We start from the raw sequence: 26,203 nt of genomic DNA, 5'->3' as shown, positions 1-26,203 counted from the left end.
CTCCATCAGCTTTCTTCTACCCTAAAACGGTTGCTATAATATTTTAGCAGATATCTATCTTAAGGCACAGGGTGATGTGGGCCGTGGGAGGATGTTTTTGTGAGTTGCCATGGAGTCTATTCCGACTTACGGGGACCCCATGTGGATAGGGCGATAAAAATAATCCTTTAAGAACATTCACTGAGTATTTATTAAAGAGTAAAACGCACTGTACTATTGGCAAGGAGCTTACACAACGATGAGAGAAGCAGATTTATGAACAAAGAATTATATTACAATGTGGTGAGGGTAATGATGAAGATAATTTATCACTAGTAAAACTAATTCAGCCCTGAAGGGTTGAGAAGACTTCCTGGAGGAGTTAATCCCTGGGGTGAGTCTTAAAGTGTCAGTAGGCACAAGCCTGGGCAGTGTTTTTCAGTTGTTCGTGGGGTCGCTATGCTGGAGGCTGACTGGAGGGCAGCTAACAACAACAACCGAAAAAAAAGAAAAAACCAAACCCATAGTTTCATGGGTTTCATGGATTAAAGTTTAGTATTTAGTAAAAATTTATCTAGTAAGTGTCATAGTTAAACTAGTATCTCATTAAAAGCTGATCTTTTCAAAAGATATTTTCCACAGTATAAGTTAAGATGTACATGGCTTAGTTGTTGAGACTAACCTTGTGATCAGGACTGCTGATCTTTGAAATGCTGGACAATTCTATAAGCACATATTGAACTACTATCCAAAAACAGTATAAACAATAATAGACAAAGTGGCTACAAAACATCTTTTAGTTACTGAATAAACGGGCATTGAAAGCCAGTATTTGACATCTATAATCATTTGATAGAATGCCATTCACATAAAATAGTTTGTATTAGACTGGTGACAGCTTCTATAGGCCGAGGACATGCTAGTTCTTACTAACGCTGTATTTAATTATTTTAGTACCTGAACAAGAGTATAATTTTCATAAACTTTTTTTTCTCTGCTTACAAAGTGGGTTCAGTATTTACTACTTACACATTTTATTTGGGTCCCTGGGTGGTGCAAACAATTTGCTCTTTACTACAAACCTAAAAGGAACCCTGATGGTGCAGTGGTTAAGTGCTTGCCTGCTAACTCAAAGGCAGTATGAACCCACAAGCCACTCCACAACAGGAAGATGTGACAGTTTCTGTAAAGATTACCTGTTGCCGTGGAGGCGACCCTACAGGACAGAGTAGAACTGTCCCACACAGTTACCAAGGAGTGGATGATGGATTTGAACTGCTGATGTTTTGGTTAGCAGCTATAGTTCTTAACTACTGCGCCACCAGGGGTTCTCTGTGAAGATTATAGCCTTGGAAACTCTATGGGGCAGTTCCACTCTGTCCTGTAGGGTCTCTATGACTCAGAATCCACACAATACCAATGTGTTTGATTGGGTTTTCGGTACTAACCTAAAGGTTGGGGGTTGGTGTTCATCCAGTGGTGCCACAGAAGAACGATCTGGTGATTTGCTTCTATAAAAATTTTGTTGTTGTTAGGTGCTGTCCAGCCAGTTCCGACTCATGGCAACCCTACCTACAACAGAATGAAACACTGTCCAGTCCTGTGCCATCTTTACAATCCCTGCTGTTTGAGCCCATTGTTGCAGCCACTGTGTCAATCTATCTTGTTGAGGGTTTTTCTTTTTCAATGACCCTCTACTTTACCAAACATGATGTCCTTCTCCAGGGACCGGTTCCTCCTGATAACATGTCCAAAGTACCTGAGTCAAAGTCTAGTCATCCTGGCTTATAAAGAGCATTCTGGCTATACTTCCTCCAAGACAAACATTATGAAGCAGTTCAGCACATGGGGTTGCCACGAGTCGGAACTGACTGGACAGCAAAGGGTTTGGTTTTTTTTTTTGGTTTATACATTTTATTGTCTTTTTAATTCTTACCATCCACATAGGATATACGCCAATATGCAACAGAGATAATACAATTTCTCATATTATTCGCTTTTTATCCAAAGCAAAACAGTTCGGTTCTGGACATTGTTCAAATCCTATTTATTACAGAAATAAAACTGTCTTTGCAGAATTAAGTGGATGCAAGCAGCTACCTGGGAAGGGGAAAAAATCGAGTTCAAATGAGGACCTTGTAATCTAATAGTGTCGCTCGCAGTCCTAACTGGGTTCCATAATCTCATTTTCTAGCCCCTCGATGTGACAGGTTTTGGAACTCTTATTATTGAAATTAACCTTTCTTGGACTGTTAGGTTGGTTTAGTTTTGTATTTCCCAGTTGTTAACTCACTAGGGGGAATTGTATGAGAATAACTACCTCCTGAGTTTTTATGGTCTGTATATTTCTTAATCCGCTTTTGCCATGGGTTTGCTCTCCTCTCTCCCCCTCCGGCTTTTACCTCTTTAGCTCAGTTCCTTTTACATTCAAGCTGTGTAAGGGGGATTTAAATCCAACCCGGAACTCGGACTCTCCCGTCTTGCAAGACGGGAGTCGTAGTTTGTCCGAAGGTATCTCAGCGCCTTTCGGGCCGAGTCTTTCTCACGGAGAAAAACTACAACTCCCATAAGACACCCTAAGGGGAGGGGGTGGCACCTCCCTTACGCGCACGCGCCTTGAGGCCGCAGGATTTGAATCGGCGGCGTTGTTGTTGACGCCATATTGGGGCCGGCGGCGGGTGGAAGAGTCATACAGTGGAGAGGAAAGCGGCTGGACGTGTTTGTTTGAGCTCCTGAAGCCGCCTCACCTCGTAATCCCTCCGCATCGACCGCCGCTCGCAAGCTACTGACCCTAGTCGGGGACTTTAGGAGCCGCGTTCAAGCCTCACACTTCTCGGGGTTGTTATCGACTTCCGAAGGGAGCCAGTCTCATCGCGGGAGCGCCTCAGGCGCGGCGCAAAGCTCGCACGGACGGTGGGGGCGGCCAGAGCCTCTCCCCGGGGAGCCGCGCCTGAGGAGGCGGAAGAGCCCCCCCTGACGCGGCTGGCGTGAGCCGCCGCCACCGCCCCTCTCGTTCCTGCCCCCGCCGGCCCCGGCCACTGCCCTGCCGCGGAGGCGGCGGCGGCGGCGGCTCTCTTCTCCTCAGCCGGCGTTCGGCGACCAGCCTTTATCTCTGTGAACCCGTTGGTTAGGCTTTCTCAGACCCCGCGTTCCCCCTTCCCTTCCTCTGCCTCCCCCCCCTCCCGTCACCCCTTCCCGACCCCACCCGAGCCCGGCGCCTTCGCTGCCCCCGGCCATGGCGTGCGGAGCCACTCTGAAAAGGACTCTTGATTTCGACCCACTGCTGAGCCCGGCGTCCCCAAAGCGGAGGCGATGTGCACCGTTGTCGGCGCCCACCTCGGCCGCTGCCTCTCCGTCGGCGGCGGCAGCGGCCACAGCCGCCTCCTTCTCGGCCGCCGCTGCCTCGCCGCAGAAGTATCACCGAATGGAGCCGTCCCCCTTCGGCGATGTCTCCTCTCGCCTCACTACAGGTGGGTCCTGCCCGCCGGGGTAGGGGAGAGGACCGGGGTCCCGGGGCCGCGGGATGCGGCTGCTGAAGTGGGGGTTCCGGACTGTTCCGCGTGTCCTGAGCTAAGTAGCCGGGCAAGCACATTTCTTTTAATTTGTTTCTCCAGCTACAGAGACACAATAGAAATGGGTTTATGTCATGGGGGTCGGGAGGTGGGGCGGGTAGGAACCGTGTTCTGCCGGTACTGTGGGGAAGAGGACGATGCTTTTCTCTAGGCTGAATGACTGGAATTGAGTGTTTCCGTAGTCGGCAGAGGCCCAGCGGAAACGATCAGATAAGGCGATATTATTCATAAATTTAGGCGAGAGAGGAGTCACATTTCACTCGAATCTCGTCTTTCTTGCCTGAATCGATTGGTTGCAGCTATTAACGCTAGGACGGCGGGGTGGGGGGCTTGAGGCGAGGCGGCAGCCCCTCCTCCAGTTCAGACATGGCTGATTTTAGTATAGAGGGGGTGGGGGGTGGGGATGGATGTCACTGGGGCGAGTTCTAGGCCTGTCATTAATCACCCACAAGAACGCCACTTTGGGTGAGTCAAGACCTGTTTCTTTAGCAGGGTCAACAACAAAGAAAATGCGTTTCCCGGGTACGGTAATATGACCACACAATATGTCAAAACCAAAACCATTGCCGTCGAGTCGATTCCGACTCATAGCGACCCTGTAGGACGGAGTATAAGTGCCCCATAGGGTTTCCAAGACTGAATCTTGACGGAAGCAGACTGCCACATCTTTCTCCTGGTCTAGAGTGTTGGAACCACTGACCTTTCAGTTAGCCGCCGAGCGCTTAACCACTGCGCTACTAGGGCTCCTTGCTAAACGTCTAGACCCCGAGGAATACTGAACTTCTAATGACAAGCAAATGGTATTGGAAACACGGGCTGAGCATTTGCTTTTAGTTGGAAATGCTTTATTTCTGCCTAAGAAAATATGTTGGGAGAAAAAAGCCTAGGCATTGAGAGTAATAAATGAACCCCACATTCCGAGGGACTTTTTTCTTTTCATGTTGAAACATTTTCTGAAAGTGACTATGGGGAAATGCCTTTTGGCTGCTCCCTACAGCATGTGTATGCCCAATTTTTTCTGTACTTTGAAAGCCTTGTGTGCCCCTGGCACAGTCCTAGGATAGGCTTTTGTGGACTTGAAGTGTAAATCTGTTTCCTTTGTGTGGAGCACGCAAAGGTTTTGTATATGAGCCTTTGGTAATAATATGACCCTAGATAAAAAGCCTTTTTCATGGCTTGATTTAAATGTCTTGTTATCCTTAGTTTAAAACAAACAAAAATCTGTGGGCAGCATGTAGCTCTGTATTTGGTAACTTCAATTTGAAATTGACTGGTTTTAAATTTTATTGTATTGAAGTCAGGTTTTTAATTTCCCTTTCCAGATGGTTGGGGAGGGGGGGCTTACATACCCAGGCTTCCGTTTTTGCTGTTAAATATTTGGTCTAACTTAAGGGCATGCTGTTTCAGAGTGGTAGTGAGCCTTGAATTCACAGGTATTTTTATTTAATGACCATATCAAAATCATCTTTTGTGTAAAGGCATTCACTGATTTATTGTGAAACTTTACTTGAAAACATAAAGGAAACACAGTGTTCAGGATGAGCTGGTATTTAACATTACATTTAGAGTCTGTCTTTTTAGTGAAATGGTGTCAGTTGAAATGGTATCATGGAATCTGTACTTAACTATCAAGGCCATTTAAAAATAGCTGTAGCTAACCAGCAATAAATTTCCTTCAAGGGGGTGAATTAATACAGTGTTGGGTTTGGGAGCTGTAAGCTAACCAGCAATAAATTTCCTTCAAGGGAGTGAATTAATACAGTGTTAGGTTTGGGAGTTAAAGTATATTTCAGTGCTGAAACAGTCTTGAGCATATGGTAAGCCAGCCCGAAGCTGTACCATTTTCCCCACTTTAAAGGTAACTTATTCCGAAAGAATTGTGATCCTTTGAAAGCCTGTAATCTAATTTATATATTTGTAGCATTGGTTGATGCAGTTGGCTCTGAGTTATCTCACATATTTCAATTGATTAAGTGGACTTTAACAATAAAACAGTTGGAATTGTTAAAGCCAGCTACTTCAAATTCACTTTCATTTTCAAAACACTGGTTATGTCTTCTTCAAGGTACTTTTCGACATCTGTTTTTAAAGCTTGATCATATCCTGAAATCTGAAGTCATATGCTAATTGAGTTTTATTGAGTTGGCTAAAAGTTATTGGGCTATTTCAACAAATTTGAATACTAACATAAAAAGTTGACAAGGGAAAACCAGTTAAAATTGATTTTTTTTTTTTTTTAAACTGAGTTTGAATGACATTCTAAATGTTTTTTAATTTGGCTTTGCGATCACATGGCCGGTTTTGGGTATGCTCGTGTCTAGTTTTGTAATGATGTTGTTATAATGGGAGCTGCAGTGTTGTGCAGGCATAAAAGAGTTCCCCAGTTGTTACGTCACCAGACTTGGAAACAATTTTCCCATCTATCTAATATTTAGATTCCTGTTTTTGCAGTGGTGATTCTTAAACTTTACAGGCCTGGGTACCCATATATCCTGATCTGAAATAAATGGCAAGGGTTGCAAGTGGACAGTCCAAAAAAACCGAACCGACTGCTGTCGAGTCGATCTTGACTCATAGCAACCCTATACGGCAGGTTAGAACTGCTCCATAGTTTCCAAGGAGCGCCTGGTGGATTTGAACTGCCCGCCCTTTGGTTATTAGCAGTAGCACTTAACTGTTATGCAACCAGGGTTTCCAAGTGGATGGTGCCTCACCAAGTTGAGATTGGCTGAGGCTGTGCAGGGGCTCTTCTGTGAGTTCAAGTATAATTTGACTAAATTAGAACTAGAGTACTGAGGTGGATTTTTTTTCAGTGTATTTATAATTTATCTTTCATTCTTGTTCTCTGAACGCTTGCCAGGTGTTTTCTGATGGTGTAGTTACTTCGTGTTGGAGCTTTGCTAGTAATTTCAAGTTTTTTTTGTCAGATATTCTTTAGTAAGGAACTTAGACAGCTTTTAAACCCTAGCTGTTAGTATTTGAGTCATTCCAAGAAGACTATTACAAAGTTTGCCCTGATTACTGTTCTTGTTTTAATCAACATTTTTCAAACTGTTGCAACTTAGTATCAGGAAAAAGGAAAAGGCTGGCCCAGCTGTTAAGCTTTCCTAACTGCAAGACTTGGCGACTTTATTATGCTGATTAGCATTGTGACTTTTTTAGGGGGCCTGAATATGCAGCATACCCCAAACTGACTTTCGTTACACCTGTTAGACTTTCTTTGGAATGCTTGAGGTGCTATTTCAGAAATACTTTCCAGGGCCTAGGGCAAGTGTCAGCAAACTACGGCCCTATTTTTGTGCAGCCCAGGAGCTAATAATGTTATTTACATTTTTACATTTTTAGATGATTGGAAAAGAATCAAAAGAACACACTTTGGTGAAATTCAAATTTCAGGGTCCATAAATAAAGTTTTATTGAGATACAGTCATGCTTATTGTCCATGGTGGAAACCCTGGTGGTGTAGTGGTTAAGAGCTACGGCTGCTGGCCAAAAGGTTGGCAGTTCAAGTCCACCAGGTGCTCCTTGGAAACCGTATGGTGCAGTTCTGCTCTGTCCTTTAGGGTCGCTATGAGTCAGAATCGACCCCACGGCAATGGGTTTTTTGGTTTATTGTCCATGGCTGCTTTAACGCTATTGTAACGGAGTTGAGTAGTTGTGACAGACTGTATTGCCCCAAAGTGCAAATATTTATTGTCTGGCCCTTTACAAAAAAAGTTTGCTCACCCCTGGTGTAGGGTGTCAGCAGTGAGGTTTATAAAACCCCTGGATGTGGAAGAGGAAAAGTGGATGAAGAGTGGAAGTATGGGAGGAAAGAAGCATTGACTGTGGTGGGGGAAATGAATACCTTTAGTAGCTGCACCAGTACTAATCTTGGTAAGTTAGTTGACAGATTCGGAAAGCGTTTATCTGTCTTGATTGGTTTTTGTAAAATCTCAGAATATTACCATTTAGCCAAAAGATTGTCATGACATTCTCAAGGACAAAGTTATTTTGATAAAGCCAAAATATTATGCAACATTATAGGAGACTGTCAATCAAATCCAGTTCATTGTTTTCATAATTAGTGCACAGTGAATGGTCTAGTGAAGTGCTTCTTGTAGATGTTAACCTGTTTGTGAGTTTGCTAAGTACATTCATATGCATTGTTTATGTCCTGGGTATTGCCAAAATGGTAACTTGTTGAGCAGCTAATCTGAAGGTTGGAGGTTTGAGTCTAACTAGAGGCTTCTTGGAAGAAAGACCTGGTGATCTGCTTCTGAAAAATCAGCCATCAAAAACCCTGTGGAGCACTGTTCTACTCTGACATGCGTGGGGTCGCCATGAGTGGGCAGCTGGTTTACCACTGGCAATTGGTCTGCCTTAAAATAGAGTTGAAGGGTTAAAATTCCTTTTAAGAACTCATTGTATTTACTGGAAGCTTGCCATTAAAATTGGACACTGCAGCTTGTGAATGGGGAAGGGTTTACAGGAACATAGATTGTTCACTAGACATTGATGCATGCCTGCAAACGGAGACACCAGCTGGTTTAAATGAAGTATAAATGGCTCTAGGAAAACAAATGAGATGTCTGTTGGAGGAGGCAGAATCTCACTTCAGATGCCGTTTATTTTGAGCCAGAAGTGTTTTAATATTTTGTGGGTATTTAGATAGCTGTTAAGCTGCTTCTAGTTTCTCTGTGTGTTTGGCAAATAGACTGTTTTTGATGGTCTTTGTACATTGGATTTTAAACCTGATATTTTATTTGGGACTACTTATGTAGCTGCAGTTATTTCATAGTTCTATGAATTATGCGTTTGAGAACCCTGTAAATTTATGGCTGTTAAAGCAGAGTGCAGCTGTATTCATTATTGAGGTATTTTATTTTGAAGGTAGAAAAATAAAACCTAACTTGAGCACAAAAACACATAGGGTAACATGGCTACATCAGAGTTTGGTCCCTCTTTAGATACGCCTAGTACTAGCCACCATGGTTGCTTTGGAGGCATAACCTGAGATATAAGGAAGAATAGTAAACTTCTTCAATTCTTGAGTGGCTTTATAGGAAAAAGAATATGTGTATTACTCAGGTGTTTTCCTATGTGTTTAGATAGACCCAGGAGGACACAGTGATAGAAACACTTGTTTTGAAAAGTTGAGAGTAAAAGAGATTCATGAAACCCAGTGCTGAGTATTTTTTTACTATTTGCAACGAAGCTTTTGAGTCTCCTTTCTCTTATGTTAAGAAGAATGCAAAGTGGGTTGAGTTTGGACCTCAGGTCCGATCTTTTATCTTTAAAGGATTTGAGTGATTTAAGTTACACCAGAGTTCTCATGTGATAAGATCATACTGCAGCTACATTGAGCAGGCAGTTCTTACAGGTAAATAAAAATGTTACTGTTTGTCACTTTGTTCAGATCTGAGCTTATTTATTTATTTAGGGCATATTTTGCCAGATTTTGTAACCTTTCTTGGCATGGTAGGTTTTTTGGTTGGCGGGTAGTGGTTTTTAACCTTCCGGCACTAGAAAAGCAGCTCATGATATACCTTTAGTTTGTCTTCGGATATAATTTCTTTCTCCCTTTAAAAATCTTGTCATTAGTTTTTATATCACAGGTGTCATAGACAGAGCATCCTGAAATGTACTAGTCTTTAGAATTTTTTGATGTTTATTAAAATTATAATCTTTTTCTTAATACAGTTTTTGGGATTTGACTTAGTTTTTAGGATCAGGCAGTGTTCCATTCTGTTGTACATAGAGGGTTGCTATCAGTTGGAACTGACTCGATGGCATCTAACAACATGTCTATTCATATACCCAGCTTTTCTCAGCTTTACTAAAAGCTAAATTTCAACTGTAGAAGTCATTGTTTAAATCTTTATGAACCTCATTTGTGTTTCATATACTGTGCCAGTCAGGCAGAAGGGGGAAAAAACATGAATAAGACAGGCTCTGAAGGGTTTGATAGAGCAGCCACTACTGATATTTTCTTTTTTGCTGTTTAAACTTGAATGAAAACATTTTAATCTTTGGTGCTTGATTACTGTACCTACTTTAATTCCTTGCGTACATTCCTCCCACATTAGCATTATTGTCACTTTTTGCAGCCTGAGTGTTGAAATTGGTTTACTGGTTAGCTTATACTTTTACTACCCTTGAAATGTTAAAGAAAAATTGATTTTAGGTGAGGCTTGAATCTTGTGTACTGGCTAAGTTTCTGAAACTCTAATTCTATGATACATCCTGACTTTGGTCTAGCATTCACTTTTCATTTTGTTAATGCTTCCGTTACTACATTTTTTTCTCCTTAGCTATTAGAAAACTCCTTCCAACAGACTAAAGGGAAAGGTTGGCGAGAGGGACTGTGGAGTGCTTTCTTTCCTTTGTTTCTTTTTCTAAAAATAAGATAGTATTGTGGAATTGATGAGCAGTTCAGAAATAGAAAGGAGTGGCAGAATTTGAAAAATTGTGGAAAGTCAGTTTTTCAAACATTACTGTTCCTGAGCTATGCCTTCATAGGGGATTGCCTTGTTTCTAATGCTAAAGTATTAATTCTCTGGAAGAAAAACTTTTCTAAGTTATAATTGGTTAAAAGTATGGGAGATTTTAGGTTACTATGACAGAACAGGGAAACCAGATGCTCACTGTAACAACCATCCATGGCCCAAGATGAAATAATGCGTTGTATCAGGGGCTGGCACTGTAATTAGTCGTGCACGAGTAGAAATGCTAACCTACCAACTTAAAATAATTTTGTACTTTTAAAACACTAACAAAACATTCTGGTTGGATATAGTTGCCTATCCTAAGATCTGTCTTAAGCAGTGTCTCTTGAACCATCCCTTATGTAAAAATTTGAATGTACTTTGAAGCTATCTCATAACTTGGTCTGTTATAGTAAGTGATCATTCCGTTCCAGGCCTTTAAATGGATGACGGTTATGTTTCATCTTCATTGCTACCTTCTTGACAACAATGGTTTTGAAGTTTCAGTGTATGAAAGTGCCATTGCTATATGGTAGTGATTCCTCTCTTTTGACTGAAATCTTGATTTTTAAAAATTAGCTTCCCTTATGTGATCTATTGTAACTTTAGGTACTTGATGGAATATTGGCTGGGTGTAGTTACACAGTACTGGAGAATGGAGAAGGAAGTAGTGCTAGGATTTGGGCCCTGAAGTTAGGCTGTGAGGTCTGGCATGTTCCAGCTTTGTAACCTTTAAGAAGATATTGAAGTGTAGACCCATTTCATTTTCCTCATCTATAAAAATATGCACATGATGATAGTAGTACCTACCTCCCAGAATTGTAAGGATGAAAAGTACTTCCTGCCCCATAGTGCTAGAGACATCACAGTAGGGCAACCTCAAATGGAACTTTTTTTTTTAGCACTGCCCAGCAATCCTGCTGCCCTCTGCCTTTCAGTGAATAAACCTTGCTTCCTGCTTTACCAAAAAAATAAAACCACTTGCCATGAAGTTGACTCTGACTCATGGCAACCTCATGTGTGTCAGAGTGAAACTATGCACCACAGGTTTTCAGTGGCTGATTTTTTTGAAAGTAGATTGCCAGACTTTTGTTTTGAGGCGCCTTTTGGTGGACTCTAATCTTTCCGTTGGCGGCTGAGTGGGTTAAACATTTGCACCACGCAGGGATGTGTCTAAAGCAGTTTACACAGTGCTTTTTAGCTGTAGTCTTCTAGGGATCCTACTTCTGTCAGAAGAAACCTTAGTCTCTTGATTATTCCCTTTTTTTCTCAACTGGATCTTTGCTTTGGCCTTTAAATATCCTCAGGCCTCTCATTATAAGGTAAATGAAACACCCTCATTCTCGTCCAGCTATTATCCGGATTCTTTCGTTTCAAAAACCAAACTCCAAAGTTTTCCAGTAGCCTGTTTGCTTCCATTTTTCAGTTCTCAGCTCACTCCCAGTGTATTTGTGCCTCCAAAATAGCTCTTGTGAAGTCACCACTGACTTCCATGCCACTCAAATCACTCCTCACCTTGTTTGACCTCGTTGGTGCAGTGGTTAAGAGCTCAACTGCTAACCAAAAGGCCGGCTCTTGAAAACCCTAAGGGGGCATTTCTGCCCTGTCCTATAGGATTGGTATGAGTTGGGATCAACTAGGGCAGTGTGTTTGGTTTTTCAGTGTAGCATGCATACTGTTGACCACTCCCTTCTTTTTGAAAAAACGTTTTTTCTTTGGTGACAACACTGTTTTCCTCTACTTCTCTGGCTCCTTTTACTGTCTCCGCTTGGCCATTATACTTAAGAGTTCCTTAGTTCTAGGTTTAGCACCACGCCTCTCCTCATTTAATACTTTTTTTAAAGCAGTTAACCAAAAGGTCAGCAGTTCAAATCTGCCATGCGCTCCTTGGAAACTCGGGGGCAGTTCTGCTCTGTCCTACAGGGTCGCCATGAGTCGGAATCGACTTGACGGTACTGGGTTTGTTTTTTTTTTTTGTTAAGCAGTTATATGCAAGCCTTTGACTTCAGTTTCCACTTTCAGATGACCCCCTAATTTATATCATTAGTTCAGACCACTCTTAATTCCAACCATGGAGAATTTTTATTGTCAGATCTTCCCAGTAGCTTCCCCCTCCTCACACACACACCAGAAACCAGAGTTTTTGCGAAATCTATTGATTTTTAAATGTTTGCAACTAATTTATATTTAAAAAATAGGATAAACAAAAGATGTCTTGAGTTGCCAGTCAGCACCCCTTGGTGTGAGAGGTGGTCTTAATTACTATTTTAAAGCAGACATGATAGGGAAGCAAATGAATTTGTTTACCACTAATCACGTACTGATGAACATGAATTTCATTTTTTTAAAAAAAAAGTGTTATGAGAAATGAACTTAATTGGATTTGGGTAATACGGAAATTATTATGGAGGATACAGCTCTTAAGAAACTCTTAAAGTGATAGAAGGATCACGGGAATTTGAGATGGTGCAGAGTAGGTGTAGGTGGAACAAGTTTGGCGAGGGTAAAATACCTTAGTGTAGATAGCAGTAAGTTAGGAGTTCAGGACCACCTGTTGATAAAGGTGAGTGCCTTAAATACAATTGCCAGATGACTTTGTGATCTGAACAAGTCCAAGGCTGTATTAGAAAGAATCAAATGTATGTATGTTCCTGTCATGTAATGATTCTTAGTAGGTCCAGTCAAGTTAAATTAATTTGCAGAATATTTTCTTGCTAGGAAGTGATGTTTAACTTAGAACTACAAAAGCCATTCAAGTGAGGGTGGCAAAATGAATTTAGATCAGTTTAGGTATTTCTGTACTTGTAATAATCCTCACTGTTACTGCCTGCCTTCTGCTGCCCTCTATTTCCTGGTATGTCCAATAATTAACCAGCCATCCCCCCCCTTTTTTTTAATTGTCATGGTAAGGGAGTTAATATTTTCAGTAAGTTTCAGGCAAATAGTATCAATGAATGATGTAAAACTTAGTGGGGTCTAGTGAACCTCAACTTGCTGCTGACCAGCAGCATCAGCACTATCATGTGGGAACTTGTTAGAAATACAGAATCTTTGCTTCCACCCTGTCTCCTGAATCAGAATCTACAAGATCCCCCAGGAGATTTGTGTGCATTGAAGTTGCCTTTTTTTTTTTTTAACTTTTTTATTAGCAGTGTTACATGCTTGACAGACTATTAAACACACATTTGCACTGAAGCTTTAGAAGCACTAGAGAATTTATGCCCAAAAGGCAGTTTCAGCTGAGTTTTGCCACTTGAGAATATAGCTCAGTGTTGCCACATTGGTCCAGTTTCCCACCTCTAAGACCAGCCAGAAATCTTTTTATGTAAAATCACCTGACTTGAAATGTTGGCCACAAATTCACACTTGTTTTTTAAAAAAAAAAAAAAAAAGTGTTCAGGCCAAACATGTCTGTGGGCTCGATTTGGCCCGTGAATCATCAGTTTGCACCCTCTGGTTTCCTGGTATGCTATAGCTCAGGTTTTGTGTGCATATTTGTATTCTGTAGCTCAACTTTTGCGTGCATGTGTGTTTTTGGTACCCTAACAAGGAGACAGGTTTGTTCTTCAGCTTGATTGTACTGCCCTAGAGTTGCTTTGAGTCAGAATCAACTGAGGGCAGTTGGCTTGGATTGTTTTTTGTTTTGGAGTTGGGGTTTTTTTTTTTTTTTTGATGTTAGAGTCCCTCGTAGGCAGTCGGCTTTCCCAATCCTAGCAAACCTTACCTTTCCTTTTGTTCATGACTGATTGGAATAGGAACTGTACCTCAGTTTTGGAACCACATGTTTTGTGCAGCATGCACATTTTGGGTTTTGGATCGATTTCCGCTTCCTCTCCCCATTTACTGCTTTATCTTGGTCTTACTAAGTCTGTATTTTTCAAGATTGTAAGCTATTTGAGAAGCTATTCACAAACAGTAAGGAACTAGCAGATACTAAAGAACTAAACAAAAGCAACAGGGTAACATATCCCCTTAGAATCTAGTGTAATATAAACTAGAGGACTGAGACTTCTTGGGTCTCAGGGAGGAGCCACCTGTTGATACAGAGAGTTGTTGAACCTGTATTAGTGAGATCCCATTGTGCAGTTAATTTGTAAAATGTATACTTAACTTGCAGGGTTTTACAAATTGAGTCATTTATTTTTCAAATAATTAATCGACAGTCACTATTGTACCAGTGGAATAGTAGAATTTGGCCTCTAGTGATTGTAGTTTTTCTTCTTCCTGTGGGAAGATAAATGAATGCCTCTTACACCATGAAATGTGTTTATAAAGTGTAAATTTAGAACCTAAGCCAGAGACTTGTAAAATATTGTTGATAATACCCTAACATTTATATAACTGTGCAACTGTATTATGCATATTAGGATTCATGTTAATTCAGATACAAGTTAAAACTATAGGAGTACCTTGACTGTCTTGTGTTTTAAGCAGGTTCCAGGCAGGTAGTATTAATGAGTGATGTAAACTTAGATGGGAACTAGTGAACCTGAACTTGCTACTGACCAGAAATGTTTGTTTCTATTGTTGACGTTATTCGTTGTGTCCAGGTTTTCTTAAGTAATCAGTGGCAACTTAGAAATAAATAAGGCTTTATGGATTTGGAGTAAAAGTTTACTTTTATATATCACAAATTTTTAAAGCTCCTGTTAATGGATTCTTGATCCAGTTTTGCTTTTAATATAGCAGGTATTTTAAAGTGAATTGAAAATGACATCATCTCATTCCTTTTAGTCAGATAGCTCTTGCCTGGAGAAGAAAATTGTCCTTAAGATTCTTCCAAGGACAACATAAGACCTGTTCAGTTTCTGAAGAGACGATCCTGGGAAAACAGCTGATTTACAAAGATGGATCTCCTGAGCAACTCTCAATTGTGTTTTAATTTATAAAGTAAATATACCAGTATCTGCTATGTAGTTTAGAGGTTTAGATTTGTTTTATTTTATTTGGAATAGTTTCTTAACTTTAGGTCTTTAGTTCCTGCCGGTTTCCTGTACTTCATTATATATAGGTTTCCCATATCATTGGTGTTCTTGCCTAGAATTGACAGACTTTGAAGATTTGTTTTTTAATCCCATTGTCTGTCTGTTTAGATGCACTTTCACTTTACGTTTTTTCAAAGATACTCCATAATAGAAATGAATGATCTTATTGGCATATAAGGTGATACTTGTGCACCTAAACTTAAAATTGTTTACAAAAACTTAATATTTGATCTAGTAATGATGTCAGCAGGGAAAAAACAAGGCTTTATGAATTTGGAGAAAAAGTTTAGTTTTACATATCACAAGTTTTTAAAGCTCATGTTATGTACTCTTGATATGGTTCTGTTTTTAACACATTTTCGTTTGCTTCTAACTCCGTGGTCTTTCCTGTGCTCTCAGTCCCATCTTGATGCTGTTCCTCCTGCCCTCATTAAATGCTACTTTTTATGCCATCAACTGCTTTCTCTTGTTTCTGTTGTTGGCTATATTCTATGTGTCCAGGTTTTCGTAAGTCATCAGTGGCGACCAAGAAGAGTAAAAAAAATAATAAGGGGGGGTGTTGAGAGTAGGCTTAATATTGCACCCTAGCTAGTTTTTCTTTTCACATTTACTTAGTGTTTTTCACATTTACCTAGTGTTTTTTTTTTTTTTTTTTTTAATATTGCAAAGGATGAAGTGCTGCCTCATTGGTATCTCCTACCTGTTAAGCAGGAGAACTTTATTAGCAATTTCAGTGACATTTTCTAGATTTGGGAATGAAAATGCCATGAGTCATGGAATTTGCTGATTTTTAATTGACTTTCACTTTGCCTAGTATGGTGGTAAAAAGTCTTAGCTATATGTCACGGTACAAAAGTAATATAGTTGTAGGGTTTTAAAAAGGGCTATACAGCCATTTAGGATGTAGATTGCTATGAAGATAACTCTGCGTATTTTGCTGTGACTGATTGCTGTAAATTCAGGCTGTGCTTCATAAGGCAGATAGGAATACCAGGTGATTAAAACTGGAGTATGCAGCCGATAGTGTGCAGGTGAAGCTTTATTTGACTTAGTTTTAATGAACCATAAATTGTGTTGGCAGCACGATATCAGATTTTACAGGTATTTGGAATAAAATGTTACTTAGTAGTTTGATGGTTAGATCTAAGTAGAGTCTTCAGTTGCTTGAAGTCCACAATACATTCTGTGAAATAGGACGTTAAGTGATTTGGACGTTGTGTGAACATGAGATTGGATGCTGCTGCCTATGAGTAGAAGAATACACTGTTATTAGGTAAACTTTTTATTTATAAGTAGGGAACATTCACATTAAAGTAACGATAGAAAGTTCAGTACATAATCTAGTAATGTAGGTGTTTGACTGTCAAGACCTATGTATTATAGGTTATATATGTATTGTACCATTATACGGCTGACAGCACAGTTGGTGTGTATACAAGAGAAATGAATTACACATGTATGGGAAGCTGTTGTGTCTGCTGTGTCCGTTTACGTCTGCTACATCCCATTCTCCGATTGAGGTTTCTGAACTCTTATTATAACCTTATGGGACCAAGGATCTTTGTGGTCGGACATTGTCCAAACAGACGTTATGTGGCGCATGACTGTCCCGTTGTTATTGAGTCGATTCTGACTCATAGGGACCCATAAGATGGAGTAGAACTGTCCCATTGAGTTTCCAAGGAGTTCCTGGCCAATTCAAACTGCCGACCTTTTGGTTAGCAGCCGTAGCACTTAACCACTGTGCCACCAGGGTTTCTGACTTCTTTCCAGCTGTTATTAAAGAAACTTAAGCAAGCAAGATATCTAGATTGAGCTTAGAAATGTGAGTTGTGGAATCGTGAATTTGGAGAAATGCCATGAGTTAGCAGCTTTAAAACTTTATACCTCCTTACTGAGATTAAATTGAACTTGTAGCTAGCAGATAGCTATTTGCTCCTTGGCTGTGGAGATCTTGGCCAAGTTAAATTGGGCCATTCACTGCATAACATTGTTGATCACATGTTACCAGTTTTAGAGCATTTGAGGGCACAGTAAGGCTTAGATGACACAGTTGCATCATAATATATGTAAGAAGCAGTGCAGGCAGTAGCACTCAAAATTCTTTAGCCCTTTAACTGACAACATCAAGTGTTGGCAAAGATGTGGAGCAGCTGGATCTCTCATACATTGCTGGTCAGAATGCAAGCTGGTGTGGCCACTCTGGGAAGTTTGGCAGTTTCTTACAAAGTAAAACCATGTGTTTACACAAGAGAAATGAAAACATCTCCACCCAAAGACTTGTACTTGAATGTTATAACAGTTTTATTCATAATAGTCCCAAATTGGAAACAGTCTGAATGTCCATCAGAAGGAGAATGGATAAACAAATTGTGGCATATCTATACAGTGGATATTGGATGCTGCCACCTACAACTGGGATCCAGTTGGATCCAGTTAGTAAGAAGGAATGAATTACTGATTCCATGCAATATCATGAAGGAACATCATACCGCATTTTGCTGAGTGGTGAAGGAAGTCACACTGAAGAACTACACTGTATGATTTTGTTCTTATGAGAGTCTAGAAAAGGCAGAATTATATAGTGACAGCAGATTGAGGGGGCAGTCAACTGTAAAGGAACATGAGAGAACTTTTTAGGGTGATCAGAAGTTCTGTATTACGGTTCCAAGGCTAAATGAACTTGTTGAAACATAGTAAATTGTGCATTTAGAATTGGCGAATTTTGTTGCTTGTAAATTATACCTTAAAATTCTTTAACTTGTTGGTGATATCTCTAAGTATCAGATGTATGGAGGTTTGTAAAGCTAAATTTAAAAAAGTTTTACCATATCTTAATCCTGGATTAGATAGATTTCTGTTGAGGCTGTCAAATGAACAAATTTTGTTACAAGTATTCTTTTGATACATCTTAATTGTGCTTTAGTTGACTTTTTTTTTTTTTTTTTAAGCAAAAGGAAGACTAAGGTCACCTGAGAAACAGCTGTGTGGTGACCAAAAAGTGTACATAAGCCACACAAAGGATAGCTATTAAGGTCAAGTTACTCTGGGCTCAGAAACCAAAAAGCCAGACCCTTTGCTGTCAAGTCGATTCTGACTTGTAGCGGCCCTACAGGACAGAGTAGAACTGCCCCATAGGGTTTCCAAGAAGCAGCTGGTGGATTTGAGCTGCCGACCTGTTGGTTAGCAACTGAACTGTTAACCACTGTGCCACCGGAGCTCCACTCTGGGCTAGTGCCTCTTGAAGCCTCTGCTTATGAATAAACTTTAAGATGCTTTGAATGGTAGTTTTGATCAGGATGATGGTAGCTTTGAACAGAAAGTGATAAAACAGTGAAGCTTGTTGTCTACCAGAGGCAGAAATATCTTTGCCTTTGTAACTTTTTAGAATATTCCTATAGAAGAGAGTTCTGCTTTTAAAAAAAGTACGGGTATTTGTGCCTGTTCTGCTGGTATAGAATTTTGCACTAGTTTTGTAAGACACTTCTGGTGAATCTTAGGAAGCCCATTTATATCAAGGGATGCTTAGAGCTCAGTAGAGAGCCTTTTTATTTCACATTAGTAATTTTGCTTATATATTAAAAAGTTTATGGATTTACAAATACAGAAAAGAACTGAAAATGACCATAACCCATATTAAACAAATGTTAACATTTTTTTTTAAATGTTTAATAACGAATTAAAATACCCCCACAACCATCCTGGAGTTATTCTAATGTGTGATTTTGTACTTAAACCATACATTCATGTATATATAAATATGTTTGTTTACACACAAAATTTACACAAATGCTATCTTACTGGATCTTTTACACCTAGTGTCTCTGCTCTCCTGCCATTAAAGTAACAGTACATAAAATGTTTAAGGGACTGATTTGATGCCCCTTTAGAGTATATATCTCTCAAAAGTCCTTAGAGCGGTTCTCTACTAGGGGAGCAATATAAATTAAGGAAAAAAACAGGTAAAAAATAAGTATATACCTAAGAAAATCACCAGTATTAAATTTAGAAAAGGATTGTTGTCATTTTACATGTCTTTTTAGCCTTCACTTGAGTTTTCATTTCTTAAGGATTATTGTAGAATCTAATATTAAAGCTATACTCTGTTACACCTGAAAATCTTTTTATTGCCACCTTAAAGTTTCATTTGTTTGGTCTTGCTTTGGATTGAGATTAGTAAACTTACTGGGATTTAGTTTCAGATGGATAACATTAATTTAGAAACTATGGGGGGCGGTGGGTGTGAGAAGGTCTTCATTGAAGAGTGGAAGCCTCATGCAGGGATTTTCTGGAGAGGTCAAATGGTAACTCTTTTGAGTTAGAAATCTTGCCAGAATGACTCATTCTGGCCTCAAGAATATATTGGACACAATTTTTCCCCCTTTTTGATGGTTGCGGGCCATGATAATTGCACTGTGGTGATAGTGTAGTGTATCTTTTTATTGGGTACCTGCTATGTATCATTTTATGTGGGTTTCTCTCAACCCCCAAGATTCAGAACCACTCTTGGCTGTTAATGCTATAATATTCTTAAACTCTGTTGAGCTTCACATTAATAGCTGACTATTTAATGTATGATAATGTTTTTTAGCTCCCGTCTGCTGTATCATTTTGCTGCCTACGCTGTCACTTCTCACTGATCTGTGCTTGAATGGACAGTCTTATCCCTTCTAATTATCTCTGGGCATGGAAGAGTCTATTCTAATGTTTCTAGTGTATGAATAAATAAAAATTCAGTTGGGGACTCTTAAGAATCTGAGTAAAATGTATATGTAGTGCGCAGGCTCCCTGGCCTTTATTTTGAACGAAAGCCTTTTAAGTTTATTTTTTGCTAATCAGCGCTCAAGAAGAAGGATGCCGTTGAAATAGCTGTATTCCAGGTAGTGTGCCTGTGCTGTTTCTGAATGAGTGCCTCTGTTTATGTTTTTGGATAGATTGGTTCTACTAAGTAATTGTTGGAAACCCAGTCTTGAAAGTTTTTATCTTGCCAAATTTTAACTTTTTTTCTTTTAGAACAAATTCTGTACAATATAAAACAAGAGTATAAACGTATGCAGAAGAGAAGACACTTAGAAACTAGTTTCCAACAGACAGATCCATGTTGTACATCTGATGCACAGCCACATGCATTTCTCCTAAGTGGACCAGCTTCACCAGGTAATAATAAACTTAATAAGTAAAAGGAAATGTTACTAGCATGGGGAATGTGTAATCCAAATTGTCGTTAGTCTCTTTAGCTCCTGCCTCTACCCCTTAAGAAAAATATTACACAAGTAATACATACCCGTATATAATTTTCCCAAATTGGACTTTCTGTAAATGCTATGATTTGTAGCCTCCATTTTTTTTTTTTAAGTCAACCGTATGCCATGTACTTCTTTGTTAGACACAGGTGTAAAAAAAAAAAAAAAACCAAACCCAGTGCTGTCGAGTTGATTCTGATTCATAGCGACCCTATACCTATAGGACAGAGTAGAACTGCCCCATAGAGTTTCCAAGGAGCACCTGGCAGATTCGAACTGCCGACCCTTTGGTTAGCAGCTGTAGCCCTTAACCACTATGCCACCAGGGTTTCCTAGACATGTGTATCTTGCCATAACTGACTATTATGCCATTCTGTGGATTTACCGTAATTATTTAACTATCCATTATTGATAGACTCAAAATTTATAATATGTGCAGAAATATCCCTGTAATCTGCTGTCATCAGAAAGTCTAAATTCATGAGGGGGAATGAGAATCAAGATTGGTACAAAGCTGATTCCTGTGAAGTGGCGGTCAAACATACTTCCACTGTCAACTTTTTTACTCTTTCTGCACCAGCCCTCTTTCCCACAGCACTTTCTGCCTCTCTGTTGGGTTCCATAATTCATTGCCATGGCTATACAGAACTTACAGACCATACTCATGGTTATGTGGTGTATTAGAGAGGTAACAGGCTACAACTCAGGAGACAGGATAGAATTCATCCATCAGGACAGCTTCCAACCAAGACAGCTCTCAGCTTCCTCTCGGCTGTGCCAGCTGCTGGTCCTCCTCTTGGCCTCTGTGCCACTTGGGCAAGGGTTGCAGCTCTTTTGACTCTTCTAATAAGTGCCTGAAGGCACCCTATTCTGCCAGCAAGCCTCCTGCCTGAAGGCGGTCAGCTGTCTCTCACTCTGTGGTTTGGCAAGCCCTCTGCTGCCACCTTGTGCTAGTCTCCTGGTTCCCACTGCTAGTGCCGCTGCTGCCGCCATCCTGTGCTATCTCACACTGTCTCCAATGTTAACAGCTTTGTCTCCTGGATGTAGGAGGTTATCAGTGCAGGGACCCTGATTCCAAAGGACATGCTCCACTCCAGGCTCTTCTTCGTGGTAGTGAGATCCTCATCTACTTCTGTGAGATTGGCAAGATTATAAGCCTAGCAGGATGGTAGAACTGACCAGTCCCCTTGGTAGAGCACAGTCACTTAATTTGCACAGTAATTGACCAATTCCCAGAAGTTCACTTAATCCTATTGGGTGGTTTTATGCACCCTATTTGCATAGTAGACTAATCAATCCCTTTGTGAGATTGTGGCCTAGCAGATCATTTTGCCAGAACTACAAACCCAGGGCCAGAAAAGCCACATATAAGAGAAACCCAACCATACTGCAGTCTTTGTACATGTACATACCCTCACATACTTGTCCTGTTATTATGGATTCCTAAAAATGATGTGTGTGTGTGTTTAATCGTGTTTCTGTTTATATCCTTTTGTTGGAGGGAAAATTGAGGACTGTTTGAGGTGAAGGCAAAGGAAAGTTAAGGCAGTAGCTTCTTGCTGACAAAGGACCATCAGAAGTGGTTCTTACCTTTAGTAAAGTTCTCAGCAAAGTATTATTCTAGCAACAGCCTTTGCTTGCCTGTCTTGCCTGCCTGCTTTCTCATTAGGAAAACCTACCTGAACTACAACAAAAAAAATCATTCAAAGGCCATGAAACAGTCAAATAAAATTAGATTAGAAAACATGAAATTATTCAAAAACTAAAATTACTGCAGTACTCCTGCCGTTTTGGGGGCAAAATACAAGTGGGTAAAACATGGTAAAGGCATGTAAGAATGGAGACAAGACTATCAGCAAGAAACCAAGACCATTGTCATTTATTAATCAGTTTACTTCACAGAAGATCAATTGACTGGCAACCTCAACTAAGCTGAGAATTTGAAAGTAAAGATAGCTTTAGTAGCTGTGTAGTACTATGCACCTTATTCTTCGATAGACACAGTTCTAACAAGCATAGTTAACTGGTCCTAGCCATGGCAGGTTATAATGATCAAGTCAAAGGAGAGGAATAGAGGATGCCAGAGGCAGATAACACAGAGCACGAGGAAGAAACCATTGATAGTAAATTAGTGCATATGGGTTTGTGTGTAAAAAATTGCAGCAGTACTAATCAGTGAAGATCATAATCCTGAGTTTCTCAAAACAGATGAATTTCAAATGTTTCTTAAGTGGGGAATGATGATTTTGGAAAATTGAAACAAAGTGCCTTAAGTAATACTTGAAGAGGAATGCATTTCTGATGAAAGCATTATTTTATATGGAGTATCTCACCATCTGATAATGCCAAGTGGGCGTTAGATTAATAATCTTTAGGAACTCTTAACCATAAAATATAAGTGTTGTATGTTAGGTATATTTTTGTCAGGATTTTCTTTTTTTTTCTTTTTAACAAAGTGGTCTCTTAGTATAATTAAACACAAAAACTTCAGTAGAAAAAGTACCAAATTAAGAAATAAAAATTCAGTGTTCCTTCAAGAGATCACAGAAATGCGCCTTCTCATAAATTTCTGCTTGGTGTCTTAAAATTTTTAAATTTTTGTTATTAACACAAAACATTGTTCTATAAAAAAAAAAATTCTAGTAGGTATAAAAAGGTAATTTCTTTACTAATGAAATTGACAAACACTAGCTGCTTTGGGGTTTAGTTGCCTTAGGACTCTTAGTATGTTAACAGTGTAGTTATATGACTATAATTTTGAGCCTATCATTATCAACTTAATGCTTGAGCTTACTTTTCCAGTATTAGAAATGCTATTGTTGTTAATTTAATGGAAGTTAATGGTTTTGTGTTTGGAAACCTAAAGAACCAATTATTATCCTTCAGTAAGGAATGAGTATCCCGATTCCAGAATGTTTTCAGAGGTCATGCTGTACATTCTTCTATAACTTCTTTTTAAACATAAAGCTTTTATTAACATGTTATCTATTTTCCTTTTTTTTTTTAGAGAAGAAAAAACCCCTTTAAGGGTTTGGGAAATGGGAGTGTTGCAGTGAAATGGTGGTAGAATAATTCCTAGTTTGTTGTGGGCTGTTAGGATATTATGGCTTTAAAGTATAGCAGTGTCTTCTCACAGGTGTAAATATCATTTGTTAATCTGGAACCAAATAACATTAAGCTTTAGACCAGAGATGTTCTTTATTTCTGTTGTAGGAGAAGTTAGTCACGAAAACACTATGGCGTGGTATTTGCCAGAGTGGAATTGGGAAGTTTGGTACTGGGACCCATCAGTGTAGCGTTTGTTACAAGTTATGTGTTCAAAAATTATAAATTTCTCTACTTACTTTTAGACTGTAAGTTTTCCCCTTATTTTTTGGCTGCATTTTGGTGTGATTTTTCTAGTCACAAGCTGATAGAATTATTCCTTTAAACGTATTTTAAGACTCCTTGGGAAATGCTGTGGTAAAAATTGATAGAAAATGCTTTTTTATGTATGAACATTAAACCCATTGCCATCAGGTTGATTCCGACTCATACAGCAACTCTTTATTAAAAAGATGTTAATAAATTTGTTTCTATGATGGCTCTAAATCATGCTGTTTTTTTGTTGTATAGGGACTTCATCTGCATCATCCTCACCATTAAAAAAAGAACAGCCTTTATTCACTCTGCGGCAGGTTGGGATGATCTGTGAACGTTTGTTGAAAGAACGTGAAGAGAAAGTTCGAGAAGAGTATGAAGAAATATTGAACACAAAACTTGCAGGTATGAGATGAGTTTATTTTAGAGTTTCCCAGAAACTCATGGTAAGAAATGTGTTACTTCCTGTGTGTATGTCCTGTCATTTAGAGTACTGTCTGTATACACTGGTACAATATATTTTCTAAGAACCAGAGAATTTTAGTTCAAGAAGGGAAATGAACTTTCTTATAGCTCTAGTGACCTTGAGAAAGAATATTACCTAGCTATGTAAAACAGCAGCAGTATTAGTGACCTAGATTTTTCTTTTAGTGTTCCTTGTGCTAAACAGATTTTAGCTGTTTTTAGAGTTTTATAATAATTTGGCGTTTGGGATTAATAAATTTTTTTTTTTATCATTTAAAGTACAGTAAATAAAATTATATATCGTAACTTAACCAGAATGTTTCAGTTTTCTAATTTTAAGCCATGGATTTTACTAGATATAGGTATGTAAGCTTTTAGATTAAGGAGTTAAATCAAGGTGCATAATATAGGTGAGAGAACTTACTTAGCTCTACAGCTTATTTTCCTTTTAATCTAATTTTTTCTGTGGCACCTGATTAAGTTACAGGTGGGTGTTTTTGAATGTTGTATATTTTCTTAAGCTTTCATTGTCCTGTTTGCTCTCATTATGGTAAATTGCCACTTTTTCAGTGAATTTCAGAGCAGAAAGATTATCTTTTTATTTCAAGCCCTTTCATAGGTTAGGAATTAAGTCCCACCAAGGGCATAAGTGATTTGGACTAAAACCTAGTACTGTACTCTTTCCGTTTGATACATTATTACTGAGGCTATGTGATGTCAGATTAAAGTGCCAATTTAGAATTGTTTCACTGTGTATCTTGGATTTGCAGACTTTGTCTAGATCTATTAGGGAAAGCATTTTACAAATCATATAATTGACATATACTTTTATTTGTAGAACAATATGACGCATTTGTGAAGTTTACGCATGATCAAATAATGCGACGATACGGAGAACAGCCTGCTAGTTGTAAGTATTTCATTTTTGAAGATATAAACTGGAAGTAAGACAGTCTTTCAAGGAAAAGACATTTATTATAAATGTTTTCATACCCAAAAAGATTTTAACAAAGTCTTTGAGAAAAGTCATGTAGGAAGTAGGCAGCAGAATTCACAAGGCTTATTTTTGGTTACTTAAATACCTTGGGCAGTATTGGGGATGAGGATTTGGTATGTATTTGAGTTTTGGCCTGGTCTTTGCACTAATTGTCTTTTTTCCCTCTTTAGATGTTTCATGAATCACGTTTTCTGCAATTGTGGGCTGCCTTGTTCCTTGTTGAGTTGTTGCAAGAGGTCCCAATTATGACATGCAGCAATGCCAATACCCCTCTGTGAATACAGGTTATTTCAAGCTTTTGTCAGTGGCAACCACTCTTAGGTAGCAACTGGTTTTGGAAATTTCCTTGATGTCAGTACCACCCGGATGTGGACCTTTGCTACCTGTATTAATACCAGTGGCCTCATTTGCTATATCATTACAATTTGGCTGCTTATATTAATGATATGTTTGAAAAGGATTAAAGCTGGTATTCTAGAACATGCCTTTCACTGGTTGTGTAAATAAAACTGTAGAATGACACTTCAGACTGAAGTTAGTGTGATTTTTATTATGCACTACAAGCAAGCTATAACCTGTAACCAGTTATTAATAATTTAGAATGTAATCCCAGGACAATGTTAAGCAAATAGCCTACAGTGTTTCCTGTGAAATAGTGAAGGAGGAGGGTATTTCTGTATTCCTGGACTTCTTGGGGTTTCAGAATGGGTTTATATGATTTTTTTTTTTTGGTAGTTTTTATTTATTCTATCAGTCTTTTTAACAAATGTTTATTGCTGCATCCCCCCAGTGTATCATTGTTTTACTGCCCTTGTAGTACTGGAATTTAGTTGAAAGAATAAAACATTTACTTCTAATCTGCTTGTTTTTTTAATGAACAGATAGATGGGTAGTATGTGAATAAAACCAATGTTTTAAATGTGAGCATTTTCCAGGAGTCAAATGAAGTTGATTTTCTGTTATGGTTTAAAAGTCAATCTTTTAATACACCAAATCATCTAAGATTTGAGTGCTATTATAAAAAACTTGAGTTCTGATTCTAAATTACTTCTCCTGTAACTAACTACATTATAGAATATTTGGTACATAATAGATCAGCTTAACAGCTGTTGAGTTTTTTCTCAAAGAGATTGTT

General features: G+C 39.1%; 1 protein-coding gene across 1 annotated transcript; it reads left to right on the top strand.

The window, feature by feature from the left end:
* The first annotated feature begins 2,628 nt into the window (after positions 1–2,628).
* On the top strand, positions 2,629–25,595 carry AKIRIN2 (akirin 2). The gene is made up of 5 exons (XM_049897036.1): positions 2,629–3,449; positions 20,017–20,160; positions 23,862–24,011; positions 24,910–24,981; positions 25,239–25,595. Exons 1-5 carry the CDS (start codon positions 3,215–3,217, stop codon positions 25,247–25,249), a joined length of 612 nt encoding a protein of 203 aa, XP_049752993.1. The 5' UTR covers positions 2,629–3,214; the 3' UTR covers positions 25,250–25,595.
* Positions 25,596–26,203: the final 608 nt, after the last annotated feature.

Source organism: Elephas maximus, chromosome 1, assembly GCF_024166365.1.
Source record: "Elephas maximus indicus isolate mEleMax1 chromosome 1, mEleMax1 primary haplotype, whole genome shotgun sequence".
Classification (NCBI taxonomy): Eukaryota; Metazoa; Chordata; class Mammalia; order Proboscidea; family Elephantidae; genus Elephas; species Elephas maximus.
Note: the sequence above shows the minus strand (reverse complement) of the source record. Positions and strands in the feature narration are given on the sequence as shown.

Excerpts from the sequence above, each read along its gene's own strand:
- AKIRIN2 (XM_049897036.1), top strand. The coding sequence starts at position 3,215 with ATGGCGTGCGGAGCCACTCTGAAAAGGACTCTTGATTTCGACCCACTG. Across the intron at positions 3,450-20,016 it reads CTCCTCTCGCCTCACTACAG|AACAAATTCTGTACAATATA; the intron begins GTGGGTCCTGCC and ends TTTTTCTTTTAG. Across the intron at positions 20,161-23,861 it reads AAGTGGACCAGCTTCACCAG|GGACTTCATCTGCATCATCC; the intron begins GTAATAATAAAC and ends TTTGTTGTATAG.